This window comes from Phaenicophaeus curvirostris, chromosome 8, assembly GCF_032191515.1.
Source record: "Phaenicophaeus curvirostris isolate KB17595 chromosome 8, BPBGC_Pcur_1.0, whole genome shotgun sequence".
Classification (NCBI taxonomy): Eukaryota; Metazoa; Chordata; class Aves; order Cuculiformes; family Cuculidae; genus Phaenicophaeus; species Phaenicophaeus curvirostris.
In genome coordinates this window covers 31709597-31728346 of record NC_091399.1, presented here as the reverse complement: position 1 = coordinate 31728346, position 18750 = coordinate 31709597, and the positions used below count along the sequence as shown (strand labels likewise).

Below are 18750 nucleotides of genomic sequence, written 5' to 3'. Positions count from 1 at the left end.
CATTGGGCACTGGCAGAGGCTGCCCAGGGAGGTGGTTGAGTCACCTTCCCTGGAGGTGTTTAAGGCACGGGTGGACGAGGTGCTAAGGGGCATGGTTTAGTGTTTGATGGGAATGGTTGGACTCGATGATCCCGTGGGTCTCTTCCAACCTGGTTATTCTATTCTATGATTCTATGAACACAGTCTAGTTTTAGGAACATGCTACCTTCCTTTAGGTGACCTTAATTATTAAATAAAAAGCCGAACTAAATAAGTGAACTTTATTTATTTTTCTTTAAATATAGGCTTTTTTAATAGCTGGAACTTCTCATTCACCAGCTTTTTCATAAGGAAATTTAAAATAGGAGAAATCAGCTAATTAACAGTATTATTTTAATCTTGGCCTTTAAAATAACACTGTATGTCAGTGGTAATTCTGGTCTTCCAGGCAAATTTGATTTCTTCAATTGAATTGTCCTTTCTTAAATTATTTCTGAACTTTCAAGTGTGTGTAAACAATGTAGCTTATTTCCCAATATATACTACTAGCCTGTAAACATAGCTGAATCCCAGTGATTGGGAGAAGACATTGTAGTCTTCATGCTGAAAGAGATTTGCCCACAATATCCTCCTATCAACATGAAGAGATTCCAAAAGCCAGTGGGAAAAGGGTACTGGGCCCATACTTGCAGCAGTTTGCACAGCATAAAGAGCTATTTGGAGTTGTTTATAAAATGCTGCAGGCTGTATTTGTAAACAATTTTCAAATGCGTTTTGTTCAACAACTTTGCCAGCGCTTACAGATAACGTCGATACATTTCAGCCTAAGCAGTTAGAAGTCCAGGGGATATTAAGGAAAGGTTTGCCAGTAAATTTGAAGCATTCTGGAAGACCATTAAATACCTTAGTTTTTACTGCTTAAGTTGAAATATTCATTGAAGTGATACATAGAAAGTAACCAAAGTTGCTGCAGAAAAATATAATAATCATTATACTCTGTTGCCAGTAGGCTGATATCCAACTGATTTCCAACTTTTTCAGCTATCTAGTGGGAACAATCCCCACTAGAAGAATTCACTGAAGAAGAGCTGCTAATATATTTTTGGTACTTACAGCTTTGATCATATTTCTATTACATAATTTGCCTTATAAGGAGACCTGAGAAATACTAATGAAGGCTTTATACAGCCGGAAGATATAATTTCAGAAAAAGAAAGAAACAGGAATGTGTTGGGTATTCCAGTTGCCACTTCTTAATGGTTTACCATTTCCTAGCCATATTTCAAACAGTTTTTTTCTTTGACAAATAATCAAAGCTTTTGAAAGTTACTTACCTCAAGCCTCCCAACGTTTTTTCTTTCAGTGAAGTTCAAAGCTCCCTATTAATTATTAGTGCTTGTGAGAGGAGGTTTTTGAATTTGTAAAAAGTAAAATGAGGCATGTGGAGAATTTTAATAGGTTTTATACTGAAATTTATAAAACAGAAGTTTTGTCAAGTTTCTTTAGTGTTGCTATCACTGTACTTAGTGGGCAGAGGTCTCATGCAAAAAAACTGGATCAACCTGATAGTGCATTTATATCGCCTACATAGCATTTCAGTTTTGTAAAGTTGAGCTTTATAGATTTAATTCCTATTAAAATAGTTTTTAGTCAGCTTCCTGTGTGAAAATGTAACTGGCTCAGTCTCCACATGGGGCCACTAACAGAACTGGGAAACTTTAGATCTGCAGCACAAGTCTTCTTTCCAAAAGGGAGGTCTAGTAACAATAGCTGTTATCTTTCACAGAAGAAATGGACAACTTGTCTAGCTTAGAGATTTTCCTTTCTTTTTCCCTCCACTTTCCTCCAGCAACACCTGTTGAGGGATGAAAGCAACAGAGTGAAATGACTGTGATGTCATTGTTTTGTTTATTTTTTCTTAAATAAAGAGCTAGGATACCCTGATAATAGAAAGCACCATCCCCTGGCTTAATGAGGTGTGACTGTAGGTGGAGAGGAGTTTGGTAGAGATATTTACTGCCAGTGTCACTCAGACCCAGCAGTGCTGTTTCTGTTCAGCAGTGGTGCTGCTGGATGCAGACTGGATCCAGCTGACCCACTTGCGTGTATACATTGTACTACATAACTCTTGTTCCTGGAGGATTGATTGTGCTGCCGTTTTCCAGAACTATGTGATTTTATAGAAACCAGCTCAGATTTATGAAGTAATCCCCAAAAGTAGTTGGCATGCATAGCCTTGATGCGGAATTGCCATGTTTAGATTGCTTTGTAACTGAGATAATAAGTTCTTCCTGGCTCATGCTGTGTGTGCAATTAATCTACAATAGAGATAAACCAATTTACAAGTAGCTGAGGGTTGGTTATGAGTACACATCTTTGTGTCCCATATCCCAGTTTCTCTGTCATTTTGTCCTCATAAGCCATAATTTTCTTGACACTGAGGCCAAGTCTCTCATTTAAGTGCTATAATTTTTAACCTTAGGTTTTAAAATATGTTTTTCAAGTAATTTTACTATTTGTATATTGTAATGCTTTAGAAAACTCTACTCTACTAAAATAATACTGACTTTGATTTCATTTTGTCACAGTCTGTGCAAGTTCTGAAATGTGGACTTGAGTATTACATCTAGGTCTCTGATCCTGTAAATGTTTGGCATTGAGTTTGATGTATACGTGTGTATTAAAGTGTTCTCATTATTTGCTCTATTTTTGGATAAGTAATGTATTAAAGCTAGAGACTAGAATGTGTACAGTCTGATACATGTTTCCTGATATACTTACATAGAATCATAGAATCACCAGGTTGGAAGAGACCCACGGGATCATCGAGTCCAACCATTCCCATCAAACACTAAACCATGCCCCTCAGCACCTCGTCCACCCGTGCCTTAAATACCTCCAGGGAAGGTGACTCCACCACCTCCCTGGGCAGCCTGTTCCAGTACCCAATGACCCTTTCTGTGAAAATTTTTTTCCTAATGTCCAGCCTAATCCTCCCCTGGTGGAGCCATTTCCCCCTGTCCTGTCCCCTGTCACTTGGGAGAAGAGGCCAGCACCCTCCCTATTCTCTCAGTGTAGTTAATGGTCTGATTTTGTAGATTCATTGTGGCAAAAATCAAGCGTAGAGAAGGGAGTGGAAGAACAAAGTGGCTGTCTTAAATTATTGTTATAAAATAAGCTATCTAGCTGCATTTCATTTATGTGCTAATTCTTGGAGATATTTACTTAGCAGTGGATCTCATAATCATGAGTGAGAACTGGCAAGATTTTGCTTTTACATATTGTTTTATAACCACCTTGAAAAATGCCTTGAATTTCAGTCTCCACAAAAGCAAGTGGAACATCAGTTCCTGTGAATCACCAGAGCAGAGCAGCAGGAATCCATTCCAAAGAAAACCCAGCTGGATTTATTACAGTTCTACTGATGTGTTTTCATTTGCAATAAGAACAAAGTTACTATGTGATTACAGTAAGCTTTAAGGCTGGGTAACACCTATCAAGTGACTATCGTGTTTTCATGCATATATAATGCATATGAGATAGTATGATGTACTTGATTAATGAAAAATTCTTCAGATAACCTATACAAATCCAAAGGCAGCAGCATTATTTCATGGAAACTGTGCATGTTAAATAGGATTGTGAGATAAACTTACCTATACCTGAGGTCTGTAGTACTACAGAATAACAGATGTTCTGTAAATACAAAGAATACCAGTATATCTGCTGGCTATTTTATTTTAATCAGTAAAAATAATCGGTAATTTGATCTCAGAGCTTTCTGTACATAAGCCTTCCTGTAGGTAGAAATTTGGCTTGTGTTCTGAATATTTGAAATACTTTGTATGCAGTTCATATTCCTATAAATATTGTATCACATTTGCTTAGTTAAAAAACTGCTGAATATGGTGTATTAGTTAGTAATGTTCTCTGTAGTTAAACTCCTGTTATGTTGCTGATGCAAGAAAGTTAATAGATCAGGTTTGCTTGGCTGACATTTTTATGTTAGAAAACAGGAATTCTGAAACAGTGTTTAAATCTTTTGCTATTCAGTACTTATATTTTGTGAATAAAATAAAACACTACAACGATCTAATTACTTGACATGAAACACTAGATTATGTTAAAGTGCGTCTTAACTAAAGAGTAAATTCAGTAATGTGAGGGGAGAATGCTTGGGTGGAAGAAATTCTTAGTGGCTTAAAATGTTACTTTTTGCATTGGACTGTTTTGGAAAGTGGTGAGCAAGATGCTATTCTCAACTAAGAAGTTAAAGGAGTTGTTTCAATGAGTAATTATAATTATGTCAGTAATTAATAGTGTAATTGATTTCAGCAACCTCAGGGAACAAATTATAACAGAATTAGTATTAAAATCCCTAAATTATTGTAAATATGTAGTAGTCAGGAAGATTTTAACTCCAAAGTGAAAAAACTAACTGTGTCTGAAATTACTGTTTACTTAAGAAGACATGCCTACCTCTAAATAAAGAGTAAATAAGAAGCAAGGGTAAACCCACATCTGTAAGTTACACATAATCAAGAGTCAAAGAAAAGTAGATGTTCAACCCAAAGAAGGATGCATGAATTATGGCATGTAACGTACAGGATGTTAATTGTCAATGAATTTATCACACTCATAATGATAGCCCAAGCAGTTGTAGCAGCGTGCAGCTGCCCAATTCTTCCAATCTTTTGTGAAATACAGGATCTTGAAGAGAAAGATGGTGCCATACAAAACTGCTGCTGTGTTTCCCCACAGGATTTTGTGCTCTGTGGAGCCCCCATAGAAAGCCTAGTTTCTCATGGATAAGGATTCATTACCAGCATAAAGATGTTAGTGGCTGAATGAGGAATTGAATTCACATCTCTTGAATGCTAGACTTACTCCGTGATAATAAAATACATCTTTTTCTTTAGACAGGTGCATTCACAACAAATTTACAGTAGTCACACTGTAGATGCGAAAAATCAAAATAACTTTGAATAGTGGGTATTGCGGGGTGTGGTGTAGTACTGCAGCTGGCCTGTGTTGAGGCTCAACAAGGTGATTGCTTATGGAGAATACCTGAGAATGAGCTAAAAGCCTGATCCAAATTAGAAGACACAGCTGAATTAGCTCAGTGCTCAACCTGAAATAATGTCCATGCTATATAGCTTGATGCAAAAGTAATTGCTGGTTTTACCCATCAACTTTAAAACAGTCTATCTCAGCTTAGAATTAAATTTATTAGCTGGAATAAGAACCATTAGAACCTATGCCTTTTGATTTCCAACAAGAAACAAATCTATTTATTCTGGTAGCATAGAATTCTGGAGTTCTGGAGCAGATGAATTCTTTGAAGGTGTTTTGAACTGCTGCTTGATTGTGGAAAACTTTCTCTTGCAGGATGTTGTTGAAGTGCTTGAAAATGAGGTGATTGGTGGGAGAGAGGTCTGGTTGGCGAAGTGGAGTTTTGTAGCTCGGTTTGTGCAGTCTCTGCAGAATCTCCTGCAAGATACAGAGTCTGGTGTTGCTATGGAGAAGAACTGGTGCTTTTTCCATTGTTGGTTGTAAGTGTTGCATTTCTTGGTGCGTTTTGTCAATTTCTTATCAATATTTCTCTGCTGTCATGGTGTTGCCAGGATTCAAGAAGTTCTAGTGGTTGATTCTACTTGCCAGCCACCAAACAGTGACCATAAGCACCTTCCTTTGGTGCAGCTTCAGTTTGGGGAAGTATTTTGATTCTTCACCTTGATCCAGCCACTGCATGGCATGCTGTTGTTTGTCATGTAGGATCCATTTTTTTTGTCATACGTCACGATGTGATGAAGAAGTGAATTGTTGCATAGAAGAAGTGGAGAGCAGACTTGATAATGGTGATTTTTTTTGGTTTTGTTCAGCTTGTGTGGCAGCCATTTGTCTAGCTTTCTTAAATTTCCAGTTTGGTGCAAATGCTGTGAACAACTGTTGAATGGTCAGTGTTTAGTTCTTCTGCAGCCTCTTGACTTGTTTTGTATAGCTCTGCTTTAATAATGGTCCTCAACTGCTTGTCACCTGTCACAGAAAGACAGCTGTGACCCTCCTCATTTTCAAGGCTTTCATTTAATTTATGTAATTTTTGGAATCAATGTTGACTTGTATATTTGTTAACGGTCCCCTGGCCACATGCTTCGTTGCTATTGCTAGCAGTTTCTGCTGCTTTTTGTCCCCTTTTGAACTCATACAACAAAATCGCTCAAATGTGCTTTTTTCCCATCTTTAATTTGACAGGGTAATATAAAAAAGAATAAACAGTGAAAACAAACCCATTAGCTTTAATAAGTAGAGCCATTTTCATGCTTTAAAATGGTAACTACATGAACACAGTTAAATAGAAATTTAATCTGAAGTAAGCATCACAGTTTGCAACGACAAAAATGGCAATTTCCTTTACACTAACATAGTAGAAATGATATGGACTGTAGGCCAACAAGGTTGCAGACCGAAGCTGAGTCCATGCTATAGCTTATCAGCTCAGCTGTAGCATCACAGCTATTGCTGGCTTCCTTTGGCCTTGCTGGAAACACAGCGGATAAGCTCATGTCTTGAAAAATATGACATAGACATCCATTTATATATAGGTCTGGGAAACCTTTGTTCAATCTGAAAACATGTTAAGACATTGAAAATGCAAGGAATTTGACGTGAGAGGGGTAACTTTTCATAAATAGGAAAAGCACCGTTTATGTTTCTTACTTGATCTTGCCAATACTCTTGAAAGACTTCTATAGTACTTCATACTTAGTACTTTTAGGAGATGCTTTTTGTGGGCAGGCGTTTTGAATGTGATAGTCAGGAGTGAGGAGTATGAAACCTAGGACAATTAAAATAAATAAAGCCTTGGCCTTTTGAGAAAGCTGAAATAAACTTGCTCCTCTGTTACATCAGGAGTAATTACCACCTATACAGTCTTATTTTTTTTTTTGTTTAGGTTTCCCAGCTGAGAATCAGTTAGTTCTAAAGAAAAGAAACACACTAAGTTTTTAACTGACAGATATTTCAACTTTATGTAGTCCTTGAAGGCTGCATATTCATGGGTCAGGGCCATTGAATTGCTTGCTATATATCAGATGTTTTAGTTGCATTTAGCTTGTTTCAACACGAGTTATTTTTAATTTAGAAATTTATTTTGTCATGGCTTCTTTCAGTTATGCTGTCATTAAACCAAATTTAATTATACTGTTCTTGTAGGATGGAGACGGCCTTGTTCTCAGAGTGCTCACTCATGGTTAGGTTATCATGTTATGACTCTTGGTGAATCGCATCTTGTGCTCTTAAATCAGAAAAAAACCCCATTTATTCTAGAGTATACAGTGTAGATAAAGGAAAAAAACCACGCTGAGAAAGTAACATTCTCATATGGAAGACACTTCTTGCAATGAAATACGTTTTTTTCTGCATAGGAGGGAAATGGGAAATGTAGTCCGTACCAGATCTCTGTGCTTTATTAGTCTAAGCATGGATTAAGTTCATCTGTTTCATGGCAATTCAAGTCTGAGCTGCAGCAACTCTAACTAACTGAATCAGAGTCCTTTGGCTGGTGCTGTTCCTTGAAGGTTGTTCAGAAATACCTTTTAGTGACCATTTTTCAGGTAATCGCTCTGCCTTTAAAAACTTTGTTGAAGAAAGGTTTTTGAAAACACATAGTATATGCATGTGTTTCATTTATGTATCTGTAAATTTAAGCTAGATATCCTGCTTTTGTTAAATCAACGCTACATACCTGGGGCAGCTGGTAAAACATGGGTATATACCTAGCATACATACACATATCCATGAACCTTTCCCTTTCTATCCCTTTCACCATTCTCCCCCCATATAATACAAAACCAAGTGTGTGAAAGCCAATTTGTTCCAGGATTAGGCGGCAAGAGAAATATTTACAGCTGCTTAGGGTAGCACTAGCGAATAGTAGTGACTTCAACAACCAACCTCTTTTTTCAGTATTATGGGTAGTATTGTGAGCTTTTGCTCTTACCTTGCATTTTCTACCAACTACATTTCCAAAGCCTGCAGTATTTTTTGCAGGTCACATGCAGTCCTCATCTTTGAGAAATCAGTTGCTTACAGATTTCAAAAACACGTGAGATGCTATGAAAGAAACCTTTACCCATTGAAGCTCTGTAATACCACTGCTTTAATGCTTTGGTTCTTTTCCTGCCTTAGAATCCCTGGACACAGCATTTTCCCTTGATTGGTAGGAGCACCCCCAAAAAACTTTTGCTGAGCTAGACCTTGAATTCCTATGCACTCTTCTGCTGTTGTTTCAGCATCTCCTATTATTCATATGCAGAGCTGATTCTCTGAGCCATCTCTTATCTCCCAGAAACGCTGGACTTGCTGATACAATTACTTTTGCAGATGCAACTCTGAGGGCTAGCTGAGCATGGTAACTATTTACTCTTCTCTGCTAGTTGGGGATGCATGTGATGCATTGTATTTTTCTTTTTGATTTACATGCTTTATGCTTTTTGTTTGACCTGTTTTTTGTTTAAAGAAGTATTTCTACTATAGCAACTGTTGCACCATGTGATATTTTTGATATTATCAAGATGGCAAATATTTGTTAAAGAATATATCTTTATATCACATGAAATTCACTGATTCCTACAATATCTTTAAATGTGTTTTCAGTTAACATATTTGGTGCTATTATTTTTTTCTGTTGTGTGTTTTTTTTCATTTCTGGTGGTGAGTTAGAAATTATATGTACAATAAAACAGTAATAGATATTTATTTTTTTGCATACTGAGTTCAAAACATTAATTACTTTTTTGTTTTCATGAAGAAAAACTGTTCATACCTTCCTGGAGATTTTGAGTTTCATTGGAGTGATACAAAAAATACCATTACCGTTTGCCCTGACAAGAAGGAATATCCTTGGAGATAGACCACACTGAGATAATAAATATTCTTGAAGTTATGTTTTTAGGCTAAAGATTGGAAACGACTATTATATATAATATGAATACATGTTGACACAAGCTGACTTATTTTCTTTTCCTGTAATGGCATAATACAATGCCACCCATTGGGAGTGAGGAATCATCATTCAGATCAGTATTTGTCTGCCAGATGTTGTTTTCTGCTTGATATTCTTCACTAAATTTTGGAAAGGAGTTGTAATTGACCTTGGACTGATAATTGCACCTCTGTCTGGATCTAGTTTTCTTGAATGGACTGATATTTCTCAGAGATTTCTTATCATCTTTTCATATTTGTTCAGCCACTAGGTTGATGGCTTGGGTTTGGAAAATCACAGTGTTTCCTTGTTTTTTATGCTATCTACTATAAGCATTTTCAAGTCCATAGCAGTAAGCTTGCAGTTTATTTTCCTTAGTACTTTCAGAACATTATCAGGTAAATTCTGAACTTTGCTGGTCTTTGCTAAACTTGTACTTGTCTGTTATTCTGCATGTTTTCTTGGATATGAATATCTTCTTGCAGTTTGGAGACGCAATCTTGACAACCAGTCTGTTGGTCAAACTGTAGGAGGAAAATAATTGAAGAGGCAGTTACTTTAAAGGTGCTTTATCTCAAGTTTTGTTTCTAAATAACAACACAGCGTTACTATTTTTTAGAACTAGACTAAGTTGTATGAGAATGCTGTCTGTGATAATCAACATTTTCCTTGTTCTGCTTGACCTTTGAAATAGGTAATAGTTATAGTGTGGGCACAGTTTCTAAATGTGAGGCAGCAGACGTGGGTGGTACCACGCTGAGTATTCTCCCAAACCCTGGATATTAACATGATTTCTTCCACTTCTATTCCAATTATGGTGACTGTGAATTAAGTACATTTCAGATTGACAGCACTCTCTGCAGTTTGTTTCGATTCTCAGGGTCATACCCATTCCTTGCTGCAGGACACATGGCTGTAAAGATCAAAATGACAGTTGTGTTTTCTTCTTCATCTTAGCATTTTTTAAGCTAGTGGAGATGGAATTCTAAGTTACTGCCTGCTGCTGCCTGTAGGATTTTCGGAATGACCATGGAGCATTCAGAGCAGATAGCAGAAATAACAAGTCTTGCTGAATATCAGTGTTGCTGAAGCCTAGGGACAATGATATAAAACCTCTTAATTTAAAAGAGGCATCAAAACCCAGGAGAATGTAATCAGCCATTAAGGCTATAGATTTTTACAAATGCAGATGTAAAAGAATTTTGCTAATATTACACTGTTTTCAGTTTTCTGATTGGTGGAGAAGACACTATTACTGGAATACCCTTTGTAAGCATTGCTTGTCCGAAATGTGGGTTGAACAATGTTTACCTAGGGTCTTGTTATATTTAGAAACTAATAGGAGTTGCCATTGGTCATCTGAATGAACTTCTACTTATTGCACACTGTGCTGAGAGTTCAAATTAATTTCTTTACATGGGTTTACAATAAAAATACTGCTCAAGGCTGGTGAAACTCTCTACTAGGGTACCTGGAAACTTTTCTTGGCCCCTGTGTGATGGGAATCTGGCTATTAGATCTTTACACAATAGAGATTTTCAGTAGCAGAATGTATCCCTATTTCCTTCTAAAGGAAGGATCCCAAACCAGAATGAGATCTCTATCACATCTGTAGTATTTAAATAAAGACTTCTATGAAGTTGACTTGCAGTTATTGTTTCTTTTCACATTACCTTACCTTCCTAATTGGCTATCCTTCTTAGGCAATGAGTCTGATTGTAAGAATGATGCAGGTTTTCCAGGTAAATTTGCTTTATATTTTTCTATGTCTGTTTTAATGCAGCTGTGCTCTCCTACCTAATGTAGCATGAGGGTAGCTGCTGGCTGCTAACTCTATGGTTTCTGATGTTTGTCACAGCTGGAAGCTGGGCTCATTGTTTACCCAATTCAAAGAGTAACTATTATTTACTAAAGAGGTAGCTCCTCTAGAAAACGTAGTTTTTCAAGAAAATGAACCTAAATTTGCATGATGTTTATTGCAACAAGTACAGTCTCATTTGCCTGAATGAAAAGATCTTGACTTCAGCCTTTGAATTTAAGAATAACAAGAAGCTCTGGAAGTTTTCAAACTCTTTCTCCTAAGAATCCCAATCCCCTGTAACCGATGCTATTAATTTCCACTAGTTTGATGTGAAATATGTCTGTAATGACAATAGTGATGAATACAAATAACAGAGGACTCTGTCCAGGTTTTATTTTAAAATATTACATACTTAAAGAAATTTCAGACATCTACAGATTTTATACCTGATAGAAAATTACCATTCAAGTTTAATACTGTGGTAAAAGTAAATCCAAGGGATTTACTGGAGACTCCAGGAGTTTAAGTTGTGAAGAATTAGAATAAAATAGCCATATGTCTTATAACCTATAAGAAAAATAATTGACCAAATAAGAGGTACAGTCTGAGGAGATGTCTTTGCTAAGTTAGTTTTCTCTTTGCTTGTCTTATCTGACCTTTTTTTCAAAGGAGAATCTGATCTCCCCAAGTGCAATGTGCAGGATGTACTTGATTTAATTCTCTTCTTTCCCTTGCAGCTTGTTTCAGCTTGAAGTGCTTTTTCCCTTCCCTACAAGGTTCTGTCGTACATCCTTGCCTTCAGTCAGGAAAATCTTCTTAGGGCTCCCCAAGTTGTGAGGGCAGTATCTTTTTATTTGTCACAGGACTTGCAGCACAGTGTGATGGTTCTCCCCCTCTGAAGATGGTTATGTATTCTCAGCAACACTTGTTGCATCTGCTGAACAGATAAACCTGAAGCCACGTCTTATGATCTAGTAATACAGCAATGCAGGCTGTTTTTTTGGCCAGTAGTCTGGCCTTTTCTTTATCGCCCTAGGAGAATGTGCCAGCAGGAACCTAACGCTGTTGAGCTGTATAATAACATGAAACTTGAAGACTGCAGTTTTGCTTGTTTAGGTATTAACTAATGATAGTAAAACTCAAAATATAGCAACAGTACATTCTGAATATTGAAAGTACTGTGTAATAAGGACCATGCAAGTTGAGATTAATATTAAGTGACTATGAATTATAGACTACTTGATGATTTTTATTCTCATTCCTGAATGGCTAAATTAGGCCAGAAGGAGCAGATGGAAGCTTTTTGCTAGGACACAGTTTCTTGACAGCTTCCTTCTGCATCCTGTAAAGACTCCAGTGACAGATTTTCTTATTTGTTAGTTAGGTGGAAAGGGAAATGTAGCTTTGTCTTCTGCCTGCTTTTCCTACACTGTCGTGTGGTGGCAGCATTATGAATGAAATCTTTTCTAGTTTCTTCATTTTTAATCGAGTGGTGTTTCCCAGCTGTCTTTTAAGAACTACAAGAAGCCCATTACTTTTAGCTGAGATTTAAAAGTGAGAATTTGCCAGGAGGTGTTCAGTCTTCTTGCTGCTCTACTCCGTTGACTCCCTGCTGCCCATTCTTTCTCTTCGGTCCCTGGCAGCTCATGCATTCTTGGTGGACATCTTCAGGTTTTCTCTGAATTTTTCCTTGTATCCTTGATTCCATGTGTTGGACTACAAATGATTAACTTGATTACCTGCGACAGGTATATGGGGGCTCTTAATCAAAGTGACACTGAACTGAAACTGGGGAAATGGTTTTGCTGTGACTGCTGTTGGGAATTACAGGTTGCATGGTACAGAGGGATGAATTGTATCAATTGACATGCTCACTGCCATATAGATACAGAGATGCCCCTTTCAGGTCTAAGTTTGCCTCTGGTGTTACCAGCCTTTAAACAAATTATATCAGCATGCTGCCTACAGAGTAAAAACCATCTAGCTAAAAATATCACAAGTAACAATTTCACATTTAAGGAAAACAATTTAAATGCCACATACTGCTATCTGTGGTTGTTATTCAGTCTAAAACAAATAACCTTGAGGTTGCAAATGATAGTTTTGCTAAAAAATAAGTGTGCATTATTTAATATCTAACTGTTTTGATTATGGTAAAGTAAGAAAAAGCCTAAATTCTTTGTTCTGTTGCAGCACTTCTTAAAGGGAGTAAGTTTCAATTTTTTTTCCCTGGGAAGACTGGGGATTTATATGCCCAGTGTTGTCCTGAATATACATATTTTTAATCTGGAATTTATATACCTCTGAAAATATGGGTATATAATAGAAAGCCTGGCAAACCCTTTAACTATATGTCACTAATATGTTGGTATAATTTGTTACCTCAGCCAAGGTGTTTTGCCTCAAGAGGTGGAATACATTTATGTATGGAAAGGTCAGTTTTAATTAATAAGCTGCTTTCATCGTTCAGGGCCAATATGAATTGCTTGTAACATTTGTGTGAAATAGTTTTCAATATAAAAATAAAACAAATTGAGCTTTATGTCACATTCATCATCCCCTGTAACCCATTTAAATGTCAAAAAATCAGTGCAGACCAAAAGTCTATTTCGAGAAGCCTTAGTAGCCCTATTTATCAGAGTGAAATAAGATATTATCATCCCATTATTCCATCACATGCCTTCTGCCCTTGAAGACATACACATTTTTCCTAGTTTTCTGTAGCACAGAAGATAGTTTTTCTGTTGTTAAATGATTGTTGGCAAAGCCATAAATAATGAGGAAAATGCTGAGTCAATAGTAGAAGAATTAAAAGCTAGTTATATTATTGTGTATTTCTTTCACTGTACTATAATATTAATGTATAATATAATATATACAGATATGAATGTACTTTCTTGAATGTTTCTCAAATGAAAAAAAAAAATCACTGTGTTCTTCTATCCCTATGTAGAAACAATTTTTTTTGCATATTGCAATTTGTTAAAGTATATTTTGACTGCAAGGGCAAAGATCTAAATGTATATGCTGCTGATATATTTTGACAAAAAACATGCTGTTGGATAGAAGATTTATGTCCTCATATATTTTATTATGGAATAAAGCTCACATTAAAAAAAATATTTAAGTTCTCTTTCTGAGTTGTATTTTCTAAGCAAGCATGGCTCAGATAATCACATACCTCCATGATGTATGCCTCTGCCTTCCAATAATTTTCATCTTTCAGATATGAATAAGACTTAACAGTCCAAAAGGTTCTAAGTTTGTTTAAGATGCATGAAAATAGGAGGTGGGATAGAGGAAAAAGATCCCATTAAAGCCCATAGTGTGAAAGATGCTGCTGAGGATTATGGTAAAGGAAGATGCTGCTGAGAAGTTCAATTCTAGGGAATCCATGCAGAATATACTTTAGAGCCAAAAGAAGTGGATCCAGCTGGATATCAGACTGTATATGAGTGTGCAAGGAAACAGGCTGTGTGGTTTGTTAGTTAGAGAAGCTTTAACATATGATATCATTATTATAGCAAAGTTCTTAAGTAAACTTTGAAAATGAAGAGTTAATTTACTGGTGTTTGTGTCAAACAGTGCAAGTTTCATGTTGTGCAGAAAAGCATGGGGGAATATCTTTCTATTGCTTTAAAATAGTTATTTGTTTTATGCTTATGCTTCTTTTTTGCTTTACTGCAACAGGTAGTGCCATAGGAAGCGATGATACCATAGCAGGGAATGTGAGCAAGTACACTGTTCTCCCAGTTGGTTATTGTGGACAGCCTAAAAAAGGACATCTTGTATTTGATGCCTGTTTTGAAAGTGGTAAGGATTTTCAGCATTACTTTATATCATAGGGCTGTCAATATATTAACACTTCTAACTATATCACTCATCTTTAGAAAGTGTGCCTTAATTCTAAAGATTTGCTTTAAATACTATCTAATCCACTGATTCATTACAGTCAGAATATGATATAAAATCAGATTGTTTAAATGTAGAAAAGGTTGTGAGGTTTGTTCAGTGTACATTTCATCAGGTCCATCTCTTACAACATGTAGAAACATAACTGGATTTTATTTTATTGTTATATACAATATTTGTAAACTGCTAATCAAAGATGGAGTATTTAAAATATCAAAATGTCATTTTAAAATTTCATTTGGAAGTTTACTAGGGAACTTAACCTTGTAAAGTGACAAGTCCATTTTTGCATAGTAAGAAGATTTTACAAATGCTGCCTTTAAATATTTTTTTTTTGCATTTGTTGTGCTCTAATACGTACTGCTGTACTGGTTAATGGAAGCTCTGCCTTTGTCATTAACAGGAGCAGAATTAAACTTTAGGAAACTACTGCAAATTGAAAGAGGATTTATTGTGTCTTTATAATGCATGATGTGGGAAATGTAGGTAAACATGTATGTATATCGGAATATGTATTATTGTTTAAAATCTTGTGTTATGTATATGTGTGTCTCAAGATTTTTAGCTTAACTCTATTATTATTGGCTTACAGACCTACAGAGCACTGTTAAACACCGTTATGTACAAAAGGCATTTGGCAGGTTATGCTATGGTTTTCACCATGGTTTATGTGAGAGGTGCTAGCAATGACAAAAATGCTAGTGTCTTGTAAAATGAGCTTTTTTGTGAAGAGTTTTGTCCCTCAGGGTAGGATACTGGCTATCCATTTTCCTGGATAAATATTAAATTGAGTTATTTAAATCTTTTGATTACATTAAAAGGTGTAAATGATGTGGTGAATAATAAAGGGTATCTTATTTTTAAGGTATGTCTCTGAAGATTCAGGGAATAGTTATGTATTTTAAAAATGTTTTTGATATTATCACATAGTACTTATGCTTTTATGACTTTTTATATCAGGAAATGGCTTATGAAATTAATAAGGTGGCCTAGATAAAATTTACTTTCTCGTGTTAAGCTGCTCTACAGTGAAAAAAGATCAGCAGAAGCCATCAAATAATTTGTGAAGTAGTGTGAATCATTGCATGATATTTTAACCAGTTTTTGAATGATATAATTAATTACATTTTAAATTAAAACATTAATTTAGTTCAATGGTAAAGTTCATACTTTATATACCTTGACAATAATAGTGTGTGTTAGAGGCAGATGCTCTTTGAAATATTGTGTTTATTTACATTGTAGCTGCGAGGTTGCTTAGACGCCTCTAGGATGCAACTCTGAATAAAATTAATGCCTTCATTTATTTTCTCATGATGATGATGTTTTAGCTAGAATGATAATAATTTTGTGTACACTTTTAAAGTAAATTCACTTAATCTTTTGTTATATGTCAGCTAAGTAATTGCTTAGAGCACCTTAACAGGTCAAGGCAAGGTACGTGATTACTGGGTATTTTATGATGCTTTTATTAATGCTAAAATCTATCCTGTCCTTTTATCCAAACAGTAGACAACAGCACTAACAAAGTACTATATTGATGCTCTTTGAGTACCACCTTAAAATTGGCGATAGCGTATTAGAATTGCCTTTTCCGAAGAACAGCGTATAAAACTGATCCCACCTGGAGTACTGCATCCAGCTCTGATGTCCCCCTACCAGAAATACATGGACCTGCTAGAGAAGTTCTGAGGGGGCCAAAAATGGTCAGAGGGCTGGGACACCTCTTCTGTGAGGAAAGAATGAGAGAAGAATTCTCTTCTCCAGAAGCCTGGAGAAGAGAAGGTTCAGGGGAGACCTTATTGCAGCCTTTTTCAGTATTTAAGAGGAGCTTATAAGAAAGATGGGGATCCTGGAAGGTCTGGTTGATAGAACTGAAGGTTCCCTTCTAGACCTATTTTTCCAATGATTTTGTATTGCAGAAGGGGATGTAAATGCCCTTCAGAACAAAACATTTTAAACTTGTAGAAAACAGGAAAAAGTTACATACAGAAGAAACACTGTTTAGTATGCTTTCATTTTTGTAGTGGCTATCACTATGGTATTAAATAGTGTTGACAAGCATGATTTTTTTTTGCGACAGAGGTATGTTTTCATGTAGTATGAAAACCAATGTCCAGTTTGGTGTTTTGGATTCAAAAAATTCATAAAAATAGAACTGAAATGGGCATTGGGTTGTTTTGTGTGTTTTTTTTTTTTTTAAGGCGACTTTGTCATTGAGAGGCAAAATATACTATTTTTGCCATTCCTGACAGATATTTATCTATCCTTTCCAAAGACTTTCAGTGAGGAGTGTTTCAGTGAGGAAGCAGCAATTCATTCTAACATTGCAATTTGCTTGATATAAGGAACACTTTCTTTCCATGTAGAAATGGAAAGATTAATGCATTACAAAAATGCATTAATTCTTGTCCAGTCCTGTAGGCACAGAAAGCAGGTTATTCCTTTCTTTGACTTAATAGGAAGCTGCTGTCGTGTTTTTCCTTGGCCTTTCCCTCCTCATTTTAAATAACTGATTTTTTTTTTCCCTCCAATAGTTTCTTAATGGTCTCATTTTCCAAGTTTTGTATCATTCTTTATTTCCTCTGGTTTGTCTCCAGCTGTTCCATGTCTCTCTTGGCAGGCAACCATCCAAGGTGAGCATGGTACGCAGAAAAGCTAATGTCAATACTATGTAGAGTTTATTACATGACATGCCTTGCAATCTATTTAATTCTGCTATGTGACGGTCTAATCTTTTTCACAATAGCATGGTGCTGTTGTCTTCTATAAAATTTATGATCACTTTTACTGTCCAGATCTTTTCAGAATAAGAGATACATAACCAGTTTTTAGCTTGCACTTAACTTACCCTTAATGAATCTAATACTAGTAAAAGCATCGTTGCTGTAAAATAAATACAATTACTGAAAATGAAGAATGGTGGTTGAACCCTTTATCTTATAAGTAACAGACAGAGGAGTGAAGGAGAGAGAGAATTATCAACTTACAAGTATGTCAGGAATTTGAATTTGTTTTTCCTGTAGTTCAAGCTAGTGTTCTAACTGAAATCTCCCTTGTTATCTTTATTAATATCTAAGAATATATATGGCCAAAAGAAGCTTTTTTGCATTATCATTAGCATAAAAGAAACTGATGAAAACACATACCAGATCATAATTTCTGGATGATGTCAGTTTTCACAAGGAACATGAGTTAGTTTCAGGGAAAAATGGAAGCACAAGTTATCCATGCATAGAACCAATTTAAAGGAAATAAATGTCGCATTTGAAATGTATACATTTGATTGCTTGTAATTCATTTTCATGTTATTCATTAATGCATTTAATTATTAACACTGTTTCAGTTTAGCAGCAATGCAGTGCTGCACAAATGTTAACTTCTGATCCTATCTGTTCTGGCAAAACTGGGAACTTGCACGATATAGTGCTTCAGGGAAAAGGATGTATTCACTCTGGTGATACGAAGAAGTCCTTCCTGATTGAGTCAGGCCCAAATGTTGATGTGAATATGTTCTTCAGGGAGCCTGACATCTTATACTCAAGGCAAATTGGTATTTTAGACATTTTATTCTGTGTGGATCTAAATCACTTTAAAGTTTAGTTTAGCCAGCTGCCCCTACTGTCTTGTGTTGTCTCAGTACATGGTATTTCTGATGGCATTAATTTAGTCAGCAGCTGCTATTGTGTTGTGGCAAAGGTTTGTTTTTATTTGCTTTGTCATTTTTCCCTCTACCAGATGTTTTTGGAGATGATACCTCCAGTGCTGGAAAACATTTTTTTTTTTCCTGGGAACTTGTGTAACTGCAGTTGTTTTGCTTCTGCATGAGGTAACAATTATTTAATTTATTAATTTTACATGATAAATGTGAAGCCTGTTATGTGTATTTTGCAAAGTGAAAAAGAAAACATAAAGCAGATGTCTCAATTCTTAAGAGGAGGCCAATATTTTTATGATGCTGATTCCAGTTCAACCCTTTGTGCAGAGTGCCAGTATAATCTGGCTCTGCAAAAGGAAGGGTGAATTTTGGCAACGACCCCAAAGCATGGATCTTCAAGGATGTGACCATAGCTTA

General features: G+C 35.9%; 1 protein-coding gene across 3 annotated transcripts in view; it reads left to right on the top strand.

The window, feature by feature from the left end:
- LOC138723714 (BEN domain-containing protein 5-like) overlaps positions 1-18750 on the top strand; it is a 935765-nt gene that overhangs the window by 4552 nt on the left and 912463 nt on the right. For all 3 annotated transcript variants that reach the window (XM_069863065.1, XM_069863064.1, XM_069863063.1), the window contains exon 2: positions 14454-14576. In XM_069863065.1, coding sequence (XP_069719166.1) covers positions 14454-14576 — 123 coding nt within the window. The remainder of the gene's footprint in view (positions 1-14453; positions 14577-18750) is intronic.